At 38.6% G+C, this 21,953-nt stretch overlaps 1 protein-coding gene across 4 annotated transcripts in view; it reads right to left on the bottom strand.

The window, feature by feature from the left end:
- The window catches only part of LOC149140123 (uncharacterized), a 184,420-nt gene extending 164,731 nt beyond the window's left edge, over nt 1-19,689 (bottom strand). For 2 of the 4 annotated variants that reach the window (XM_089448854.1, XM_089448856.1), the window contains exon 1: nt 18,884-19,689. In XM_089448854.1, coding sequence (XP_089304980.1) covers nt 18,884-19,303 — 420 coding nt within the window. In that variant the 5' untranslated portion in view covers nt 19,304-19,689. The remainder of the gene's footprint in view (nt 1-18,883) is intronic. The other 2 variants (XM_089448855.1, XM_089448857.1) reach the window with 2 other exon arrangements.
- Nucleotides 19,690-21,953: the final 2,264 nt, after the last annotated feature.

Raw genomic sequence — 21,953 nt, forward strand, 5'->3', positions numbered from 1 at the left:
TCATGCCACTTCACATTTCTCTTCTTGATGGCAAATCGAACTCTCTCATTCAATGATACATTACTCTCCCTCTCTCTCTTAAAGGATTCATTCTTCTCTCTCTTTAATGCTCTTATGCACCTCTTACACTCTCTTACGCACTTTAACGGCTCGTCATAAAAAGATTCCTCTTACACCTCTTTAATGTATATGTTACACTTCTCCTTTATGGCTCAAATTACTAAGGCATGTGTTCTCCTTCTTTATGGCACAAGTCACTAAGGCATGCGTACTCCCTCTTGATGGCATGAGTTACTAAGGTAACCATACCTCCTTTATGGCATAAGTTACACTCCTATTTTGGCATATGTAACTTCTCCTCAAGGCATGGGAGTTACTCCATGAATTCGACCTCCTTGCTCTTCCTATATATTTGTGTCTTTCATCCTCTCTACTACGCACTTTTGCATTGTGAAAGGAGAGGAAGAACTTGAGAAAGACAGAACTAGAGAGACTAGAGAAGAATTGAGAGAGAGAGAGAGGGTCTTGAAGAGTAAGAGCAGATCTTGGCAAGCCAAAGTAATTCAGTGTTTGCATCAACTACAGCGATCAGAGATCTTCTTCAAATTTGGGTGAATTTCCTCTTTCTCTCATTGTATTTTGTATCTATCTTGAACATTTGATTTCTAATAGAAGAAGAATATGGTTGGGTTTTCCCCTTGTGGGTTTTGCCCTAGTCATTGGACCTAAACTCACTATGTCTTATTGATTTGGTGGATGTCTTCTATTGTGTGTATGGTTTATGTTCTATCTACAATTGCTTAACTAATATTGCAGATTAAAGAAGTTATTGGATCAAGTAATTGTTACAATATAGAACTTCAGAATTTCAACACCAAAAGCCTCCCAGAATGGGGAGGTGTGATCCAAAGTAGGTCATTATATTGTTCAATATCCATCTTAATTCTTTCAAAGAGGAAAGAGTGGAGGAATCAGCTCACCGAAACATTTTTACCAGCAGGACCCAATTTGGCAAATTAGGGTTTGAAACCTTTCAAGAGCAGTTTGAGGTATCAAACAACAATTTTGAGGGTAAAATTTTGTTGATTTTAAGCAACATCCTTCTGTTGTTCTACACAGAGAGACCTTTCCAAATGTTGAAAAGTGTAACTAGGTTCGGTCTTCATAATGACGTGTAATTATGATTTTATGTAATTGATGAAAAGAAGAAAATAAAATTATTTTTGTAGTACTTGAATCATGGGTTTCATGATCAAGGAATTTTATTTTAGTTAAGGTTCCCATTGTGAACCTTTAGGTTTTTGTCATCTAGTCATAAAAGTCAAATTGAGTCAATGCCATGTATGAAGGACCCTTCTTGGGCATGTTACATTTTTGTACGACTCATTAAATGTATAAGAAGGCCCTCCAAGGCAAAGCAAAAGCTCCTCCTACAAGTTGGCTACAAGATGGAATAAATAATCTTCTCAAAAGGACATGTCGGCTCACCCTCTCTCCAGCCGGCTTATTATGAAGGCTCCAACAACTATAAATAGGGCAGCTCGGCCTCATTTCAAAGCAAGAGAATTTCGGTCATCATCAAGTCAGTAATAGGAGGTGCGAAGTTCATCAAGAAGACCTATAACCAAGTGAAGGAAGGGAAAATACAAGTTAAGGTCTTTTATGATATGTTTTGGGTTGATCTTCTCCACACGTGCGAGGAAGAAAGAGGTCAATTGCTACAGAAGAAGCCGAGAGGAATTGCAGGAAAACAAGGAGGATTTGTGCATTGGAAGCAACCCATGGGCCACAAGCCTCACTTCTTTGTACCTGGATCCATTTTCCATCAAAGAAAGAGAACAAAGTCGCCTCACCTTCCAGGTAGATTTTCTCCTGAAAGAGTTTTCCAAGATATATTTTGTGTCAATTGTGGTTTATGAGATTTTTTAATTCATTGTTCTCTATTTTCTAAATTATTATAATTTCCATGCATATGCAATAAATAGTAATTAACAAATCTAGAAATATAAGGAGAGATAAACCCTCATAGTGTAGATTTCAAATTTTCTAATCTATATTAGTAGATTTGTTGTGATGATTTGTCTAGTGGAATATCCATGCTAGATTAGGAATTAGTTAGTTTGGGTGGTAACACATCCAAGTGGTAACCACATCAACTCACCATGATTCACTATTACCCCTAATGTTAGCAGGGGTACATATAAAAACTTTTGAATTATATATTACAACCATTGTAAGCCCAAGGTCACAAGTCAAAGCCATTGTAACAGCCATGTGAGGCTTGTTGACCATGTAAATGTCAACAGTCCAAGAAGCAAAGTATAAAGCAGTGGATCAAAAAAATTAAGTCAATTTCATCATTGTAATCCCAAATTCTGCAAAATTATTGTAAATGATTTAGTATGACTATTAAGCCATGTAACAACACCTAGGTAAGTCTATGATTCTTCTCAAGGGGTTTCATCCTAAGGAGTTTTTTAACCTCCCCAAATTATATGTGTTTGTAAACATGGATAATTGGTAGAGTTTTTCTCCCAGATACCCCAAAGCTAAGGTGGAACTCTTTGACGAGGTCTTAGGTGAGTCCTAGTGTTATCGAATCGATATGTTTTTATCATACTAGATTATGTGTCTTGTGTCGCAGAATTTGGTTAAGTCTAAGGAGTTGTGTCTATTGTAAATCCCCCTTTTATAAGTGTTTAATGTAATGTTTTGACGTAAAAGTGTGGCTAGGAATAATTAAGTGCATGGTTACTCATACTTAGACACCATGGCTAAACTATTTTTTTAGACCCACTTAAAGGGTGGAAAAATATGTATTTCCCTCTAGAGTCTTTTAATTAATTTTTCGGGCAAAAAAATAAAAGAAAATAATTAGCCAGAAAATTAATTAAATTGAGTCAAAAAAATTAATTTGAGAGAAATTAAATTCTCTCCAAGTGGAAAATGATCAAAAATTCGTGGGTCAAAAACAGCATTAATTTTATGGGGTCATCCATTAAAGGGAAAATCAAATTTTTAATGAAATTGACCCTTTAGACCATGGTGGTTAAGTCAAAGAAGATTTTTGAGGGTAAAAGTTCAAAATGTTATTTTTTGGACTAAGAAAATAGGGGTTTAATGTGAAATTTGAATTTTTCCTCAAAATCAAGGAATAAAATTTAAATTTTGACTGGGACCAAAGAATTTTTCTCCGTCAACTAAGGAGATCGAATTTTTTCAAGAAGATCAACGGATCAAATTGTTTTGACAAGGATCAAACCATGGATCAAGGAACTAGTCATTATTTTCCACTTGGAGGGGTTTAATCCTCTCATTTTTTCTATAGAAGCTATAGAGCTCCTCATCATGTACTCATCAGAAAATCATGATCTGACTAGATCAAAAATTTTGTATCGAGCTAAGCTTTGTTGGAATTTCGCATTAATAAAGACTTTGGGGTTCAATTCAAGGTGTTTTTGTCTCGCTAATCTGTGGTATGCGCTAGTATTTTTGTGCTTCATGCTCTAAAATTGAAATATTATTGAGTATTGTTATTTCAATAGCTGGTAGTAGGAGCATCTATTGGTACAGGTATCTTACCTTAGGCGTTGGATCTTGGATATATATTTATTGCTCACTTGATCTAGCAGGTATCTCTAGATCTTGAGGGTTTTAAGTATAGATCTAAGTCCCTTTGAACTAAAAATCAATCTTTTGAGTTGAATAGAGATCTACAGGTACTCCAACCCTTGGGAAAACCCAAGTACACAGAATAAGGGGGGAAATCGATCTTGTTTGGCCTTAAGCTTTAATCTAACGATTTATTTTTGACAGGAGGGTTTGGCCAGTAAATTAAAATTATTCTCCATCAAATTATTTTCTTTAAAATCTACTTGGGCTAATAATGTTTTATTTGTTAAATAGAGCTAATTTCCTTTTGTAGATTATTGTAAATTATTTGTAAATTATTTTTATCATTTGTAAATAATAATTTGGGGTTTTATTTTAGATTTTTCTAGATATTTTGTCTTGGGTTCTATTTATTCATCTTGCAGGCATTTAATCTCAACATTTCAAAGGAAAATATGAAGCAAAAGTGACTAACCATTATTCATCCCAAACTAATGGGGTTTCAGGGTCAGTGTCAACCTTAGGAGCAGTCATCCAGCTTTTTTGTGAAGTGTGTTAGGCTTGTGGGGGTAGATCTAGGGTCTGGAGACCAATATTTGCAAGACCCAAGTCCCCAAATTTCGATGTTAGGCCTGGAAGAGGAAGCCACTAGCCCTAAAGGGCGTTTCTGCTGTTGCAACTAAGGTTTTTCTGGAGCAAATATTTTATGAAGTTGTTTTGCAGGTGGATTTTCAAAGTTGAAGTCATATTTGGGCATTTTTCAGCGTTTGGGGCTAGATTGGCCTAGCAGCAAGGCCTAGAGGTTGCTCTTGGCCTAGCCGTTGAAGGTTAGAGGGCTAAAAGCCCTAGCCGCAGAAATTTTATGCCTCTCCAAAAGGGTCGCAACCCTAATTAGGCCTCCAAGCCTAGGTTGCAGCCTTAGAAGGCCTCAATTTCAATTTTTGCAAGTGATTTCAAGGCTAATACTTTGTTTTGCAGGCCTACAGTGAATTTTGGCAAGGGTTTGCAGTGGTTTTCCATCAAATTTTTGCCATTTTGTGAGCTAATCTTGGTTTTGCAAGCTTATTATCCATCAAGTAAGGGTTTCAAGGGTCAAAAGTTTATTTGATTCATCATTCCAGCCCTTGGAGGCCTAGCCGCTAGCCTCAAGGCCACTTTTGGACCTAGCCACAAGGGTTTCTAGGCCTTCTAGCCCTAGATGCAGCCCTAAAGGGCCTCTAAACCCTAGCCATTTTCATAATTTGTCATTCAAATTATTTTTTGAGGCTAATCCTTGTGTTTGCAAGAATACTTCACATGTTAAAGGCTTCACTTCACCATTATGGAAGTCATTTGCCCTAGCCGCTAGCCTCGGAGGCTCATATTGTCTTGGCCATGGGGTTTTTGGTTGTTGGTCTATCATATTTCAGACTTACATTTGTGGTTGCAGATGTTGGGAATCTCACAAAGTGCACTCAAGGCCAAAACTAGCCTCATTGGTGCCTTGACTAGCTGAATCAACCATTGGTCAAAGGCCTAGAGGCCTTAAGGGTTTGGTTTCTTCCCTATCTTCTATTTCATTAGCTGCATAAATCAGATCTGAACATTAAGATTTCAGTAAGCCTAATCAACTAAATAACAAGCAAATAACTCATATAAGACATCACACATTGATTATAAGGGTTTAATTCATCAATCTAGTTGATCTATGTTGGTTGTCCTATGCATTTCTGAAGTCTGATACATATTGCAGAGGTCTGATCTGAATTTGCAGCAGTCTGATATAAGTGTTACAGCAGTGTAATTGTTGGCATCTTGCTCTTAAAAACTCATTTAAGTAAGCCTAATATACTAAAGAATCATCATCTTGATTAAAGGGCTAAATAAACATTGAATTGGTTGAGTTACAAGAAGAGTTTTGGACTGATCTAACATTAATAACTTGTTGGTCTGATTTCTTTAGATTTGGTGCATTTTTATAGTGATAGCATTGTGAGAAATCTATTGGTGAATTGGTCATATAAGTCTTGCCTTGGCTTTCCTCTTGCATTGTGCATTGTCATTGCATCATTGCATTGTGTATCTAGCATTCATTTTTAATCACTGTTAGCAATCTCATTTTGAGTTTGTTTCTATTGTCATCTAATGTGCTTCATTGGCTTATGATCTAAGTGGTAACTTGCTATTGGGCCTAATCATTGAGTAATAATTGCTAATCACAAGATAAAATCTTGTTGACATATTGATAAGATCTAAGAATTGTTAATCTCATCTGAATTACTAGCCTTGTCTCATTATTTCATTAAGTGCTCTAATCTGTTTTTCTGACCATAAGTGAAATTCTAATAATATTTTGTTAATTGTGTATCATTGTGTCATCACTTGTGTTTCACTAGAAATTTTTATCTTGCTTCATCTGAGATAGTCATTCAATTGTTTTTTAAGTGCTTCACCTAATTGATCTTAATATCACTATAAGTGTTTGGATCTTAAATAATTTGTCTTGAAGTACTTAATCCACTTAATAATTTCATTGAAGCATTCACTCATATCTTGCATCCTCATTCTAGGACTAGAAATGCAATTAAAATTCACCTCCAAGCATAAGCTTGTTGTAAGAAGATAGGACCACCTTCTTCAAACAGTTTGTGGACTCTAGACCCCCATTTACAGTTAACATAGGTGGGCTTGCAGTTCTCTTGCAGGCAATTCCTTGTAGGAACGGAGGCACCTAGGTGGTTAGAACTCCACGGGAGGTATCGTTAATGAGGCCTTAGCCTCCTTCTTGTGAACATCTCTCTACAACTTGCATTTGAGACTTGTTCCAAAAGATTTGAGAAGAAGGATAAATCTAGATTAGACATATAATTAAAAATAATCAAGAGCTTGCATCTCACATAGAACTAGGTCATGCACTTCATATAGAATAGAATTTGCATATTGCAGCAACTGTTCATCTGGTGACTTGGAATTATAATTCAAATTGTGCAAGTAATCAATCTTAAAGGCATTGGTCTCTAACTAACAATCTTAATAAATCTAATCAAGTGGTGCTTAATAATTATACTTGCCTATTAATTTCCACCAAGTTACTAGGTCATTCAGTTGTGTCTCCTTTACTTGTTGGTTTCCAACAAGTAGTTCATCTCTTCATCCATAGGGACTACCCACCTTAGTCTGCAATTAGGAGACAACTTAAACGGAGAGGGCAGGGATCAGAGTGGCAGCCACTACCCTGAGCATTGTCCCAATCTGATGTACAATTTGAGCGACAACAAGGCCCTATATTAGGCATCCTAAATCTGGTGCCTTGCTCTTATTGTTTGTATTTTATTGTTTTCGTTAGACCATGGCCAGTCCCTTGAAATTCATCTTGATTTCATTTTGTCTTGTATAGAATTGGAGGGCATTAGGCAAGCTTACTTGAGGACCCATGGGTTTATGGGAGCTTGCGTTTGTGGGGACGATCACTGGTGTACGGGTTAGTCTAACCTACATCAAGGTGCACCTATGTCTTCATGCATGGTTAGAGTCAATAGAGTTTGTAGGTTATCCTAGCTTTGGTGCAATATCTCTAAGACAATTCTCATTCATGGTAGTCCCATATTGACAATTTTCACAATTCTCGAGGCAATTCACGGTTCCTAGTGCAAAGTGGTCCCAGAAGTCAAAAAGTCAACTTGGCTTCAATTTGTTCAGCTTGGCAAGAGGATTACATGCCATGTAGAATTTTTCCAATCAGAAATGGTCATGGCTAGTTATAGCTTGGTCAAATTTGATCAAACAAGACAAACAAGTTTCAAAGTGATAGAATAGGGTCAGCATTGGGCAATGTGGTATATGCATTACATGACAAGTTGTCTACAAAATAAGAGGAACAAAACCCAAGTGTCGAAATTCCCAAATTCCTCGGAGCGTTAGAGAATCAACATAGTAGGCAAATGACATGGCAAGGGCAGTGATGATATGACAACGTTGAGCAAGAAATTAAGATTTGGAGGCATACCCAATTAGATCATAGTAGGGTTCAACATATCCAAATGCCAAATTGACTAAGAATTCTAGGGTGTTGGAGATCCAGAAAGCAAGGGGCTAAGCCGAAAGCAAAAATGTCAAGTGAACTAGCCATTATAAAAGTCAACTAGCCTTGGATAGGTCTAACTACGGTCGAGATGTTAGACCAAGGAAGTTAGAGATAGACCATTGAATTAGCCATTATGAAGTCAATCAAGCAACCAAATGACCAAGTCGAATTTCCTTCAACCAAGTTGATTTCTTCATGGACCAAGTTGAACTATCAATGAGGATGTTGGAGGAGGACGTTAGGGTACTTTATGCTACCATTCTTCATCTTTGACAATTTTGAGCCACTAGCAAAGGGAATTTTGGACCAACTTGGACATTATGAACCAAATTGACCCCTTAGTGGGAAAATTAATTTATGTAATGTAATATTTTATGAAAAATACTAAGTCTCCAGCTACTAAAAAAAATTCTAGAAGAAGATTCCAACTAACCATTATCTAGCCATTAAAAATATTTTATAAAAGGCTAGCCTCCCCTCTGTAACAATTGTTATTGTCTTGTGAGATTAGTGCCATTAATAAAGAACTTCATTTGCAAACTGATGTAAAAAAATTTGCATTGTGTGGGTTGGCTCTTGCTATCTTTTTTTTGTGTGATCTATTGTTGTATCTGCTTTAATCTAAAATTTCTCCAATTAGTAAGATCACATACAAGCTAGAGGATTGTGCCGTTGAGGGGCTACATGTTGATGGTTGTAGCTTGGGAGGTACTCCAAACCCTAGGCTAGAGGGTTGTGGAGGAATTGGCTTCATAAGGTCACTTGTGGGCTAAGAAGTTAAGAACCCAAGTTTGGGGTTTTGTACCCAAAGGTGTAGGGCCAAAACCATGAGGAGAATTGATGACTTGGCACATGGAGATGGAAGAGGACCCTTAGAGGAGCAAGGCGCAACTTCAAGCACCATGAGATCCCTTGTCAAAGTGGAGGTATGAATTTTTATATGTTTTATGTGGGTTTTGCTATGATACTTCATGTAGGCTCAACATAAAGTAAGCCCCCAAGGGCTAGTTGTAAACCCCTTAGCAAAACATATAAATAGAGATTGTTTGGAGGCTTATTTCACATCTTCCAAGTGTGAAACATCACAAAGAACACTTCTAAGGCAACCACAGGGATAAGAGGCCTAGCGAAAGTGGAAAAGGAGGTTTGTTTGGGCCTGTTTTCCTTGATTTATTAGGTCGAATTGGAGCAGGAACTGCCAGTGAAGAAGGAGGATGGTTTTGTGCTTGTTTGAGGGTTGGTTACGTGGTACATTATCTTGAAAACAGGTTGAGTCGCCTCTACTAGGATCCAAGTTGTTGTAGCATCTTTCTTCAGGGTTGAGAAGGTATAACAATGGGCTAGGAGGTGTCTTTATGACAAGCACAAGGACTGTCCTGTTGAGGGAAGGAAAGTCGCAGACTTTGCTAGCATAAACAGCGAAGGAGAAGGGTTGTAACAGTGGTTACAATTAGCCCAAACCAGAGGGTTGAGATTGCAGAGGAAGGACAGAACTCTGGGACAAGAAGGACAGTAGATTGCAAAGGTATGGTTGTTCTCTTGTTGTGATGTTTTACTAGTGGATGGTTGTCCTAGAAAAGGATAGTTGGTTGGGCATCTTAAGGTTGTTGGAGGGCAACAAGTAGGTGCTCTAAGTCGCCCTAGATCACTTAACAAGAAGGACTTTGGCAGTTGTAAGAAGGGTGAAGATTTGTGTAGGGTTGGCACTGATTCTTGAAGGACAAAGGAAAGAGGTCAAGGGAGTAGATTACAACAACTCAAGTTCATTGTTGGAGAAGGACATCTTATAGTGATAAGTGGACAGCCCTCCATGCCCTAAGTGTGTCTTCATCGGGCAGCGCAGGAAGGCACTAGTGGGAAGAAAGTCCCTAAGAGTTGCGTCCTTGAAGGACTAAGGAGCAGCTAGTGGGAAAGAAGTCCCAAAGGAGTTGAGGACCAGCAATGGGCAGTTGAGAGTTGTTCACAAACGAAGTTGTGAACAACTCGACAGGAGTCTCTATGTGTTGATGCGTTGAAGGACTAACAATCAGCTAGAGAGCAGTTGGAGTCATGTTCAATGACCTAATGGAGTTGGTTCATTGATAGAGGCAAGCTAGAATTACTGCAGATCGAAGTCGAAGGACCGGGTAGATGTGTTCAGGGTACGTGGACTAAAAGGGTTGTGTGTGACCACCATAAATATGTAGGTCATATTGTATGTTGTTCAGGGTAGATTGGTTGTCGAAGGACTGACACCAAACCCTAGTTTGTATTCATTTATCAATGAATGTATGAGGGCTATTATCCTTGGTACGGGCAACAAGTAGGTGCTCTAAGTAGCGCTAGATCACTTAACAAGGACTTTGGCAGTTGTAAGAAGGGTGAAGATTTGTGTAGGCTTGGCACTGATTCTTGAAGGACAAAGGAAAGAGGTCAAGGGAGTAGATTACATCAGCTCAAGTTCATTGTTGGAGAAGGACATCTTACAGTGATAAGTGGGCAGCCCTCCATGCCCTAAGTGTGTCTTCATCGGGCAGCACAGGAAAGCACTAGTGGGAAGAAAGTCCCTAAGAGTTGCGTCCTTGAAGGACTGAGGAGCAGCTAGTGGGAAAGAAGTCCCAAAGGAGTTGAGGACCAGCAATGGGCAGTTGAGAGTTGTTCACAAACGAAGTTGTGAACAACTCGACAGGAGACTCTATGTGTTGATGCATTGAAGGACTAACAATTAGCTAGAGAGCAGTTGGAGTCGTGTTCAATGACCTAATGGAGTTGGTTCATTGATAGTGGTGGGCTAGAATTACTGCAGATCGAAGTCGAAGGACCGAGTAGATGTGTTCAGGGTACGTGGACTAAAGGGGTTGTGTGTGACCACCATAAATATGTAGGTCGTATTGTATCTTGTTCAGGGTAGATTGGTTGTCAAAGGACTGACACCAAACCCTAGTTTGTATTCTTGTATCAATGAATGTATGAGGGCCATTATCCTTGGTACAAGAGCCCTAGACAGTTGTATTATAGTTTGTTAATATAACAGAGTTGGGCAGTTGAAAATTTTAAAAAATGTCATGTGTGCTAGTTGAATCACTAATGTGTAATTTTCTGTTGAGACAAGTAGGATGGTTGAGGTACATGAGTAGGTTTGTGTCAATGATTTTAAGACATAACCCAGATTCTCATGTTCCATGGAAAATCAACATGGTATCAAAGCTACTTTGAAGGGCCAGTGAATCAGAGTGTGCACATCAAAGTAGCTCAGAGGGAACCAAGATAGTCTAGATCATGGAGCAGAGGATTCAACTGAAGACATGAAGATGTGGTCTTGACTGGCTTGGCAGCGAGATTGGCTAGGAGTTCTGGTGGATTGGTGGGGAACCTAGTGAACAGCAGTTTGTTGTAGGGCAGGTTGTTGATCATGGACTTCTTAAGACTTGCCATGGATCGTTGGGATAGCTCGAGGATTGTTTTGGCATGATCGAGATTGCTTCATGTAATGGACTGCATGTTGGCAGGCTAGCTTCTTCATTGGATCATGATGTTGCATATTCGAGATTGGAGGGATGTGCACGAGTTGTGTTTGATCCAAGAGGATGAGTGCTTGCAGGATTGGGTTGCAATGATGATGGCCTGTGTTCAACCACAGCTCAGACTGACCTTGTAGGACACGAGATCGGTTGTAGGTTGAGCCAGTGGAGATCATGTAGACTCAAAGGGAGTCTAGCTTCAAAGGGAGCAACCCTATGGAAGTTAAGGTCTTTTGATTCAGATGAGATGAGGCTGAGGCACTACTGAGATAGCATGGTTCATTCTACAGAGTATGTTGCAGTGATGAATGCTAGATGGGCTAGTGTCATCAGTGATGATGATGGTGAAGACTTCCTAGTGTTGGAAGTACTTCCCTCACTAAGAGGGAGTGTTGAGATTTGTAGCTTGGGAGGTACTCCAAACCCTAGGCTAGAGGGTTGTGGGGGAATTGGCAACATAAGGTCACTTGTGGGCTAAGAACCCAAGCTTGGGGTTTTGCACCCAAAGGTGTGGGGCCAAACACATGAGGAGAATTGATGACTTGGCACATGGAGATGGAAGAGGACCCTTAGAGGAGAGGGGCAACTTCAAGCACCAGGAGATCCCTTGTCAAAGTGGAGATATGACCTTTTATATGTTTTATATGGGTTTTGCTAAGATACTTCATGTAGGCTCAACATAAAGTAAGCCCCCAAGGGCTAGTTGTAAAACCCTTAACAAAACATATAAATAGAGATTGTTTGGAGGCTTATTTCACATCATCCAAGTGTGAAACATCACAAAGAATAATTTTTAGGTAGCCGCGGGGATAAGAGGCCTAGTGAAGGTGGAAAAGGAGGTCTATTTGGGTTTGTTTTCCTTGATTGGTTAGGTCGAGTTAGAGTAAGAGTTGCCAGCAAAGGAGGATGGTTTTTTGCTTGTTTGAGGGTTGGTTCTGTGGTATATTATTTTGAAAACATGTTGAGTCATCTCTGCTAGGATCTGAGTTTTTGTAGCATCTTTCGAGGGCTAAGAAGGTAGAACAGTGGGTTGGGAGGTGTCTTTATGACCAACACGGGCACTGTCCTGTTGAGGGAAGGGAAGTCACAGACTTTGCTAGCATAGACAGCTAAGGAGAAGGGTTGTAACAATGGTTACAGTTGGCCCTAACCAAAGGGTCGAGATCGCAGAGGAAGGAGTTGAAAACATGTTGAGTCATCTCTGCTAGGATCTGAGTTGTTGTAGCATCTTTCGAGGGCTAAGAAGGTATAACAGTGGGGTGGGAGGTGTCTTTATGACCAGCACAGGGACTGTCCTGTTGAGGGAAGGAAAGTCGCAGACTTTGCTAGCATAGACAGCTAAGGAGAAGGGTTGTAACAGTGGTTACAATTAGCCGTAACCAAAGGGTCGAGATCGCAGAGGAAGGATAGAACTCCAGGACAAGGACAGTAGATTGCAAAAGTATGGTTCTCTTGTTGTGATGTTTTACTAGTGGGTGGTTGTCCTAGAAAAGGACAATTGGTTGGGCATCTTAAGGTTGTTGGAGGGCAACAAGTAGGTGCTCTAAGTAGCCCTAGATCAACTGACAAGAAGGACTTTGGCAGTTGTAAGAAGGACTTTGGCAGTTGTAAGAAGGGGTGAATATTTGTGTAAGCTCAGGACTGATTCTACAAGGACAAAGGAAGGAGGTCAAGGGCGCAGATTACATCAACCCAAGTTCATTGTTGGAGAAGGACATCTTGCAATGATAAGTGGGCAGTCCTCCATGCCCTAAGTGTCTCTTCATTAGGCAGCACAGGAAGGCACTAGTGGGAAGAAAGTCCCTAACAGCTGTGTCCTTGAAGGACTAAGGAACAACTAGTGGGCAAGGAGTCCCAAAGGAGCTGAGGACCAGCAGTGGGTAGTTGAGAGTTGTTCACAAATGGAGTTGTGAACAACTCAACAGGAGTCTCTATGTCTTGGCATTGAAGGACTAACAATCAATTAGAGAGCAATTGGAGTCGTGTTCAATGACCTAATGGAGTTGGTTCAATGATAGAGGAAGGTTGGAATTGTTGCAGATCGAAGCCAAAGGGCAGGGTAGATGTGTTCAGGGTACATGGACTAAAAGGGTTGTGTGTGGCCACCGTCAGCAAGTAGGTCAGATTGTATCTTGTTTAGGGTACATTGGTTGTCGAAGGGCTGACACCAAACCCTCGTTTGTATTCTTGTATCAGTGTACATATGAGGGCCATTATCCCTGGTACGAAAGCCCTAGAAAGTTGTATTACAATTTGTTAATATAACAAAGTTGGGCAGTTGAAATTTTTAAAAATTGTCATGTGCGCTAGTTTACTCACTGGTGTGTAATTTTCGGTTGTGCAAAGTAGGATGGTTGAGGTACATGAGTAGGTTTGTGTCAATGATTTTAAGAACTAACCCAAATTCTCATGTTCCATGAAACATCAACACTACATAGCCACGCGCAAGAAGCAAACTACAGAGAAATCACACTGTCTTTTTGTTGCAGGTGAATCGTTCAAAAGTGAGTTGATCCATTCCAATAGGGAGCTTCAACTAGGAAAGGATTATGTACCTCCCCACACACTCGAAACGAATGTCAGAGAACACCGTGCTAGGGGCCGCTCCTAGTTGGGTCTGAATAGTGGAAGAAATATTAAGTCACAAGTGAGAGCAATTTCATTTAACCACCAATCCCACTTGCCCAATAAAGCAAAAGATCAACCTTAAGGAGTGTGTTTCACAACCCCGTTTTGAGGTAAAGTAAATTTGGCACAAGGTAAGAATTGCAGTAACCACTTTATCTAAGAAATTCAAAAAAAAAAATCTTAGTTTAATATTTTTACTTGCTGATTTTTCAGATTTATATCATAGACAACAAGATTATTTACCTTGGGATATAAAAAATAAAGTTAAATCTAAACCAAGGGCTGATATATTGAGTTGGAATTATTATTTGGATATCTTTACATCTTTGTATCAAGTGATTTTATTGTGGATCCATGCTTTTTACTGCTCAAAGTTCTCTGCTCATACCAAGTTATTCATCTGGAACATTACACATAAACTCTAGTTTGAATTTATATTGTTGATTCATTGATTTAGAGTCAAAAATACACTTATTTCCAGTTGTTATAAAAGTAAACTCAATTCTAATAATTCTCTAAGAATAGCACCCAATGGGAATTGATCATTGGAACACAGAAATACAATTTCCAGCCTGTTGGAAATTAATGTTTGTTGTTGTTCATGAGCTTGGAAGGGGTCTTTCAAGATCAAACTAGTACCTTCCAGTCTTTCAAGATCAATAATGATTTGGTTATTTTTGTTATTTCTCAATTCCACTTTTGTTTATTTGCTTTCTACAACTAGATTTCCTTCTATATTGCTTTATTTATTTTCCTTTTGCAACTATATTTTGTCTATTTTGTTCCAAATATTTGCTTCAACTAACAAGAAATGCCACAAGTGGTATCAGATCCCTTGCCTATGCCAACACACACTCCAATTTTAGAAGAAAAATTAGGGTAGAGATGTGTTCCGTCTTTAAATAACACAGAGATTAGTCATTTAGCAAGTAAACCCACAAGTGGGAAGAATACACACAGAAAACACAAGATACGTCACCTGGTTGAACACCCTTCTAACATTTATTGGTACCCTTTTGAGTAGCCCATCATCAAAGAACACCTATATATAAAATTGTCTTCCACATACCTCCAAGTATATTGCAAGACCCCTAGGCACACGTGAAACCAACCTTACATAATACTATTGACCAATGACCATCCTATTGCTATAGTACACTGAGAACAGCACTCAAAGAGATCATTCTCACATACTAGGGAATCACATTGTATGGCTAAGGGTATCGTCTATCATCATTGGTGCCTTGAAAGATTCAGCCATGTAGTATTGTTGGAAACCATCCAATATATAAAAGAGCTATAGCACTTTGACACTCCTCTATCCTTAGAATCCTACAAACCTTAGCCTCTTCATGCAAACCCTAGCTTGCATTGCTTACCCACTTTATTAGAAATACAAAAAATTCTGGCTAGCTTACCAAATTGTGTCAAACAAGCGCAATGGAACACTATATTGATGCTTTTGAATGTTTGGTTTTTAAAACAAAAAATTTAACTAATGAATGTTTTATGAAATGCTTTATCAGTGGTCTTAAGGAAGAAATCAAAGCCCACATAGAGATGAACAATCCTACTACTTGGTTGTAGACCACTCAGCTTGTTCACCATGCCCAAGTTATATATTACACTCATTCTAAACACCCTAGTTTTGTTCCACATCCCCACCCAAACATGATAGCTCCTCAACAACCTACCCCAGCCCTCGAGGTCCACAAGTTGATATGTGTTGAAATGGCGGAACATCAACTCAAGGTTCTCTACTAAAATTGTGATGAAAAATATTCTCCAAAGCAAAAATATAAGGAGCTGAAATTATTTATGCCCTTTCTAAGAAGTCACTTCCACCACCTACGAAGGTCCTCTTCCTATTCAGCCAAGTGAAGAACCCCAAATCTCCCCATATGCTTTGACCAATATTTCTTCTTCCCAAATGTTAAAGTTGGTCAGTTATATCATGCAGTGGAAGACCATTGTCTTAATTGAGAATGGTAGCACTTATAATTTCTTTCACCGTCATGTTGCTATTGAAGACTTTGAGGATGCTTCTCATCTAGTTCATCTAAATTTGCAGTTAGTATTGGATGAACACCAACAAGTCTAAGAAGTCTTTGAACATCCCCAAGGATTACCACCCTCATGTGGAGAACATGATCATACCATTCCACTATTTTCAAGTAAGCTACCATCCAATTTGCAGTTATATCATCATCTTTTTGCCCAAAAAATGAAATTGGAAACATTGCATAGGAGTTATTAGCTGCCAGTATCATTCATCCTAGTACCATCTCCTACCCTTCTTCAGTTGTCGTGGTCCTTAAAAAGAAAGGCACTTGGTAAATGTGTCCAGATTTTTGTGCCCTTCACAACTTGACAATGAAAGATAAATTCCCCAATCCAGTCATTGATGATCTCTTAAATGAGCTACATGGAGCACACTTCTTCACCAATTTGATCTTCCTTCTAGTTATAACCAAATTCACATGACAGAAGCCGATACTCCCAGAATTGCTTTCTGCAGTGATGACGGTCATTACAGGGTTTTGGTGATACCCTTTGGTCTTTACAACGCACCTTCCACTTTTTAAAACCTCCTGAACCACATATTTTAGCTTCTTCTACACCATTTTGTTGTAGCCATCCTTGATGATAATGAAATGTGTAGCTTGAGAGGTACTTCCCACAACCCCTAGGGTACTGGGTTTGTGAGGAGTTGGCCCATGAAAATGGAGCTTCATGGGAAATGTACCCAAGTGGTAGGCTTTCTACCCAAAGCTGTGGGCAAAGACCCAAGTGGAAAATCAATTGTTTAATCATGTTTGCATGAGGGACACCCTTGAAGGGCTAAGGGGCGCCTGGGGCTTCAATGGTGCAGGCATAAGTCAAAAGAAATGAATTTTATTCCTTAAGAAGATGGTGTTTAAGCAAGACTGCCTAGGTCGGCTTGGTTAAATGTCATGACCCTTGGTGAGGAAAGGCACCACCAAGGAGCACTATAAGAAAGATGTAAGATGAGTTTGTTTGGCATCAATCCAAGCATCTCTTCTCAAGTGTATCTGCCCTCAAGAAGTGCAAATAGCCTCATGTAGCCGCAGGACCTAAAGAAGGACGAGTTTGGAGCATGTGTGGTTTTCTCAAGTCTGCTTGAAGACCGAGTTTTGCCCAGGTAAGAGGATGGATTACTCCTGTGATTTCATGCCCTTGTGTACCTCTGTTGAGCGAAGGTTTTGGACATTATTTTCTGTGGTCCATGCCCTAGACTAGGGCTGCTTCTATGCTGTTCAGCCAGCCGAGTTCTGTCCTAAAGTCTGTCCAAAAGGCTGTGTTAATCCGCCCTTGAATTCTGTGATTGTTGGAGAGGGCCGAGACCCTAAGGAAGGTGACAAGAGGTCTGTCTTGCCACTGTATTGAGGGCCACAGTATCCCTGTGTTATACGAGTTGTTTCAGGAATCCAAGAGAGGGCCAAATTGTGTCTCTGAGTGTGGACAAAGGTGCGAAGTAGGGCAGAAGTAAGGGGCTGTCATAGTGTGAAGGGATAAGGGCTGATGGTTGGAGGAGAGGGCTGGAAGTGAAGTGTGCGAAGTCTGTTCGACATGGAGGATCAGGCAGCGTGTTTATTGGCCTAGGTTCAGACATTTTGGTGTAGCAAGAGGTCTGTAAGAGGGCAGTTCATTGTGCCCTAAGTACCCTGATTATGTAGCAAATCAACATGGTGAGGGCTGTTGAAGAAGACCCTAAGTTTAGTCATCTAAGGAGCAGCTAGAGCAACACTGTTAGAGGGCAGATTTGTGGGCATTGCGTTCAGTGGTTCTTGAAGAAGCGGATCACTGTGTGAAGACAGAATTTGAAGAACCTATGATCAGTCTTTTTGGAACAGCAGGAGGATTGATAGAAAGCAGTTTGATGAGCTGAAGATACAAGCAGAGGGCCTTGTGAGCAGCAGTGGAAGAGGCATTGGAGCAGCAGTACTTTCTACAAGATAGGTGGCAAAGGACCTGTCAGGTGTTCAAGGTACGTGGACTGAAAGAACTGGTGTGAGATCTCCTTCAGCAAGTAAGTCAAGTGTGTCTTGTTCAAGGGTAAATTGATTGTCATACATTGTTGACATCAAGCCCTAGTTTCCTTGTATCAGGGCTAATTGTAAGGGCCATGATCCCTGGTACAGAAGCCCTATGTTTGTTGTATTAAAGTTGTAATATAACAAGTTTTGGGTTTGCAAAAATCTATTGTGTACTACATTGATTCACTGTTGTACATTTTTCCGCTGTGCAAAGTGATAGTGCTGTGGCATTTTAGTGTGTTTGTGATTGTGTACTGTTTGTTTGTCTTTTGAAACTATATTTCATCTGTTTTGCTCTGAAGATTATGTTTCAACGAAAGGGAACACCACACAAACTCTTGCACTTTTATAACGATGATCATAATAATATCTCTTAAGGAACCCATCTGGTTCATCATAGAGTTGATATTTAACATGCGTAATTAGGCATTTGACGCAAGCAGAGCTAAAGGCACGCCTTTTTTATCACGTATTTTCATTGAAAAATAGCAACAGTTATAAATTCCTATATGTGTGATTAATAGAAAGAATGTTGTTTCCAATAATAACTGAGTGCAATTTCAGGTGAGAACATGGGCTGCTTAATATGCATGCGGTTGCATTTGAGCCGTGAGCTTTGCCAGTGCTAACAAAACAAAAAAGAAAATAGATCTGTGTCATAATTCAGTCAATTACATTTTGTAGAGTGATACAGAAACTGATAGATACCAAATTGTTGGTCCTTGATGTGCAGAGGTGGCAAGTTGCAACTAAGTAATAACCAAATCAATCACAGTTGCATTTAAAAGTTAACTATAGCAATTCAAACGGACACTGCAATCTCATCTTCTTGGTTACTTTTCCCCTTCCTCAATTTTCTAAAGTCCCTCAGGATGTCAAGCTCTGAATCGAATTTTAGGGACTTCAAAGACCCAATTCTATCACTCTAGTCATGTAAGAAAAACTATTCGTCCAACTCAAACATTTAATATGAAGAAAACAATGAGGCTTTGCTACCTTGGGGAAATGAGAAATTGACTTACCTGCAAGATATTGGGTTGACAGGCAAAATCATCAGTGTGTCCCAGAACTCCTTCGGAATGCTGTTGACAACCGTTTCCGTTTGGATGGTCGGAATATACATGTTTTTCCTCGCTTTTTCTCCCGCGCTTCCTTCCTGCTCCCGTAATTGACTTTGGTTTGCATCCCCTCTCCTGAACAGGCGCGGAATGTGGAGAGGTGTGTTGGGTAGAAATCTCATGCTTTTGCTTTTGGTTCTGCTCTTGCGGGTGATCAGGGGTTGATTGTAGGTTGAGAAGGCCACTAATAGCCTGCAAGTCTCGCTGATCTGGAGAGATTGGGCAGCATAAAGACGCGTCAGGAGAAGATTCGGACTTTTTCATTGACTTTTTCTTCTGCTTCACTGCTTGGAGCATCACAGATATGGGTTCGTCATCCTCCATGGCTGTATGTACTTTATATGCTGGTAAGAAAATGAATTATATCATATGAATGTTTCACCATGAGCTTTGGTTCAAAGGTCATGCATGAGGTTGATGAATGGCTGCGTCTGCCTGCCATAAACCATTTTCGTTATCGTCGCATATTGCATTAGGGCTAGATCGCCCGCAAAGAAGTCACGAGCGTTTAAATTCCCTTTTTCAAACTTAAAATCCGTGTTTTATGCTTTGCTTCAAAGGTCATGCATGAGGTTGATGAATGGCTGCGTCTGCCTGCCATAAACCATTTTCGTTATCGTCGCATATTGCATTAGGGCTAGATCGCCCGCAAAGAAGTCACGAGTGTTTAAATTCCCTTTTTCCAAAACTTATAATCCGTGTTTTATGTTTTCTGTCTGAACTCGAGGTATTATGGCATGTCTGTCGCTTTGGTATTTTTGTTTTCTAACTTTTTATATGGATGGGAAAATAACAATAAAATTTATTTATAGTAACATTTTTAATTATGGTTTAAGAATACGTGGTCCCCAAAATTATAGTTTGAAATTTAAAGAAGTAAAATATTGTTAATTATTACATGAAATTTTAATTATATTTTGGAATTTAAAGAAGTAAAATATGGTTAATTATTATATGAAATTTTTAATTATTGTTTATAATGGTTAAAAATTGGTGTTTTTTCTAAAAATTACAAGTTTAAATTTAAAGTGAAAGAGTAGGTATATTTTTGTAATTTTAATAGTCAAATAATTGTATAAAGATGGTTTTTTTTTATAAGTAAAGGAATTCATACACCAATTTAATGTTTGCATTGGCTATCACCTTAAAATTAGATTATTATTATTATAAAAGTAGATGAATTAGTTTGAGTGGAGTGTTCCCACTAATCTTAGTTCAAACATCATGAGAAGGGTTGAAGGGTTGAAAATAAGTTATTATTTATTAAAATATTTAATTTATTTAAAATTTGTGTTAGATCTTGTTTTCCATCCGTATTCTAACCACAAAATTAGGTTTTGAAAGTTGACGCTAAAAAAAACTATGTGATTAATCCCAAAATAAATTGCCTGTGATCATTATGAATCGCAAAATTTAATAGACTTAAAATTTAGTTACACAAAAAATGTTTTATTTATTTTTTTGAGATAATAAAATGTTTTAAAAAAATATTTTTTGAGTAGAGATTTCCTTACTTTTTTATTTAACTTGTGAGATAATTAATTTTTTTAATATTTTTTAAGTAGAGATTTCCTTAAGATTTTTGAAATAATTAATATATATATAAATATGAAAGTAGAGACCTCTTTATGATATATTATTTTATGAAGTTTTAAACAAAAGTATATAAAATATATGAAAAATTAAATATTAAATAATTGTTTAACGGTTATTTTATAAAATATTTTAAATAAATTGTGTCTTTGGTTATTTATTTAAATAATAAAAAATATATAAAAATTAATAAATTAATTGTAGTTTTATATAAAGATATAAAATAGGGTAATTTTTTAATTTGAGATCAAGAATTCACATAACCAAATTACTCAAATAAGAAAATTTTAAATAAATAAAAAATATATAAAAATTAATAAATTAATTGTAGTTTTACATAAAGATTTAAAATAGGGTAATTTTTTAAACCAAATTACTCCAATAAGAAAAATCTAACAGATTGTTATTATATAAGATTACTTACTAATGGTCCATAGTCACTCCATGATGTGAAGGTCACCAATTCGAAATTCCAGGAACCACCTTCGTACCATTATACAATGAATCTACCTGAGGTTCGTAGGCCTGTCTCCCACTCACATCAGACACTCAAGCTAGCAGCCATACTTTGGTTGGAACATCGATTTCCTATGGAAAAGGAAGCGGGACAGGTTAGCCTTAAAACGAACCTCAACTTCCCCCCTCCCTACGATTGAATCCCAATCCTAAAACATGTGCTCCTTCTGGAAATTGTCATAGGGATGTATGGATTCTCGAGAAGAGAGGATCCGAGGTGGATAACCACCGGCACTCCCGGACCGCCCAGATCCACAAATGAATAGAAAGTTGGATCTGTATTCGATCTCACCTGAATCGCCCCATCTATCCTCCTGAGGATAAGTTCAGTTCCAAACCCCGGTTCGTTTCCCCTTTTCTCTCCTCTTCTTCCCTCATGAAAATTGAATCGTTCCATTCAATCAATTAATTTGTGCCTCCTCCTTTTTGTTCTATCGAATAAATTCCCTTCTGTTTAGGTCGTCAGTTCAGCATTGGAACTAAAATTGGATGGGAGATTGGGACTATTTTTCAGTAAATAGATCAAATTATTCCATTGATATGAATGTTATATATCAGATCAATCTCCAACTATGCCTTTGAATCCATCTCATCTTGACACAGCGGTGGAAAGAATACCCAGTTAGTTGTGCTTAGACTTCAAACAGTTCAGCTTTAACCATTCTAGTGGTCCTCCCTCATTGGTTGTTATAAACTAAGAGTTCATTTCCAATCAATTACGAAATGCTATAGTTCTTCGCTATTCCCCATTCAGAAGTAATTCGTTGAGATTATGCACTTTTCTATCTCCAAAGTGCAGCTGGTTGGGCCCAGCCTTAGATATTCGAATATACAACTCCGCACACACTCCCTTTCCAAAATAGAA

Source organism: Pinus tabuliformis, chromosome X (genome assembly GCF_031772625.1).
Source record: "Pinus tabuliformis cultivar Carrire ecotype Pingquan chromosome X, CPIR1, whole genome shotgun sequence".
In the NCBI taxonomy this organism is placed as follows: domain Eukaryota; kingdom Viridiplantae; phylum Streptophyta; class Pinopsida; order Pinales; family Pinaceae; genus Pinus; species Pinus tabuliformis.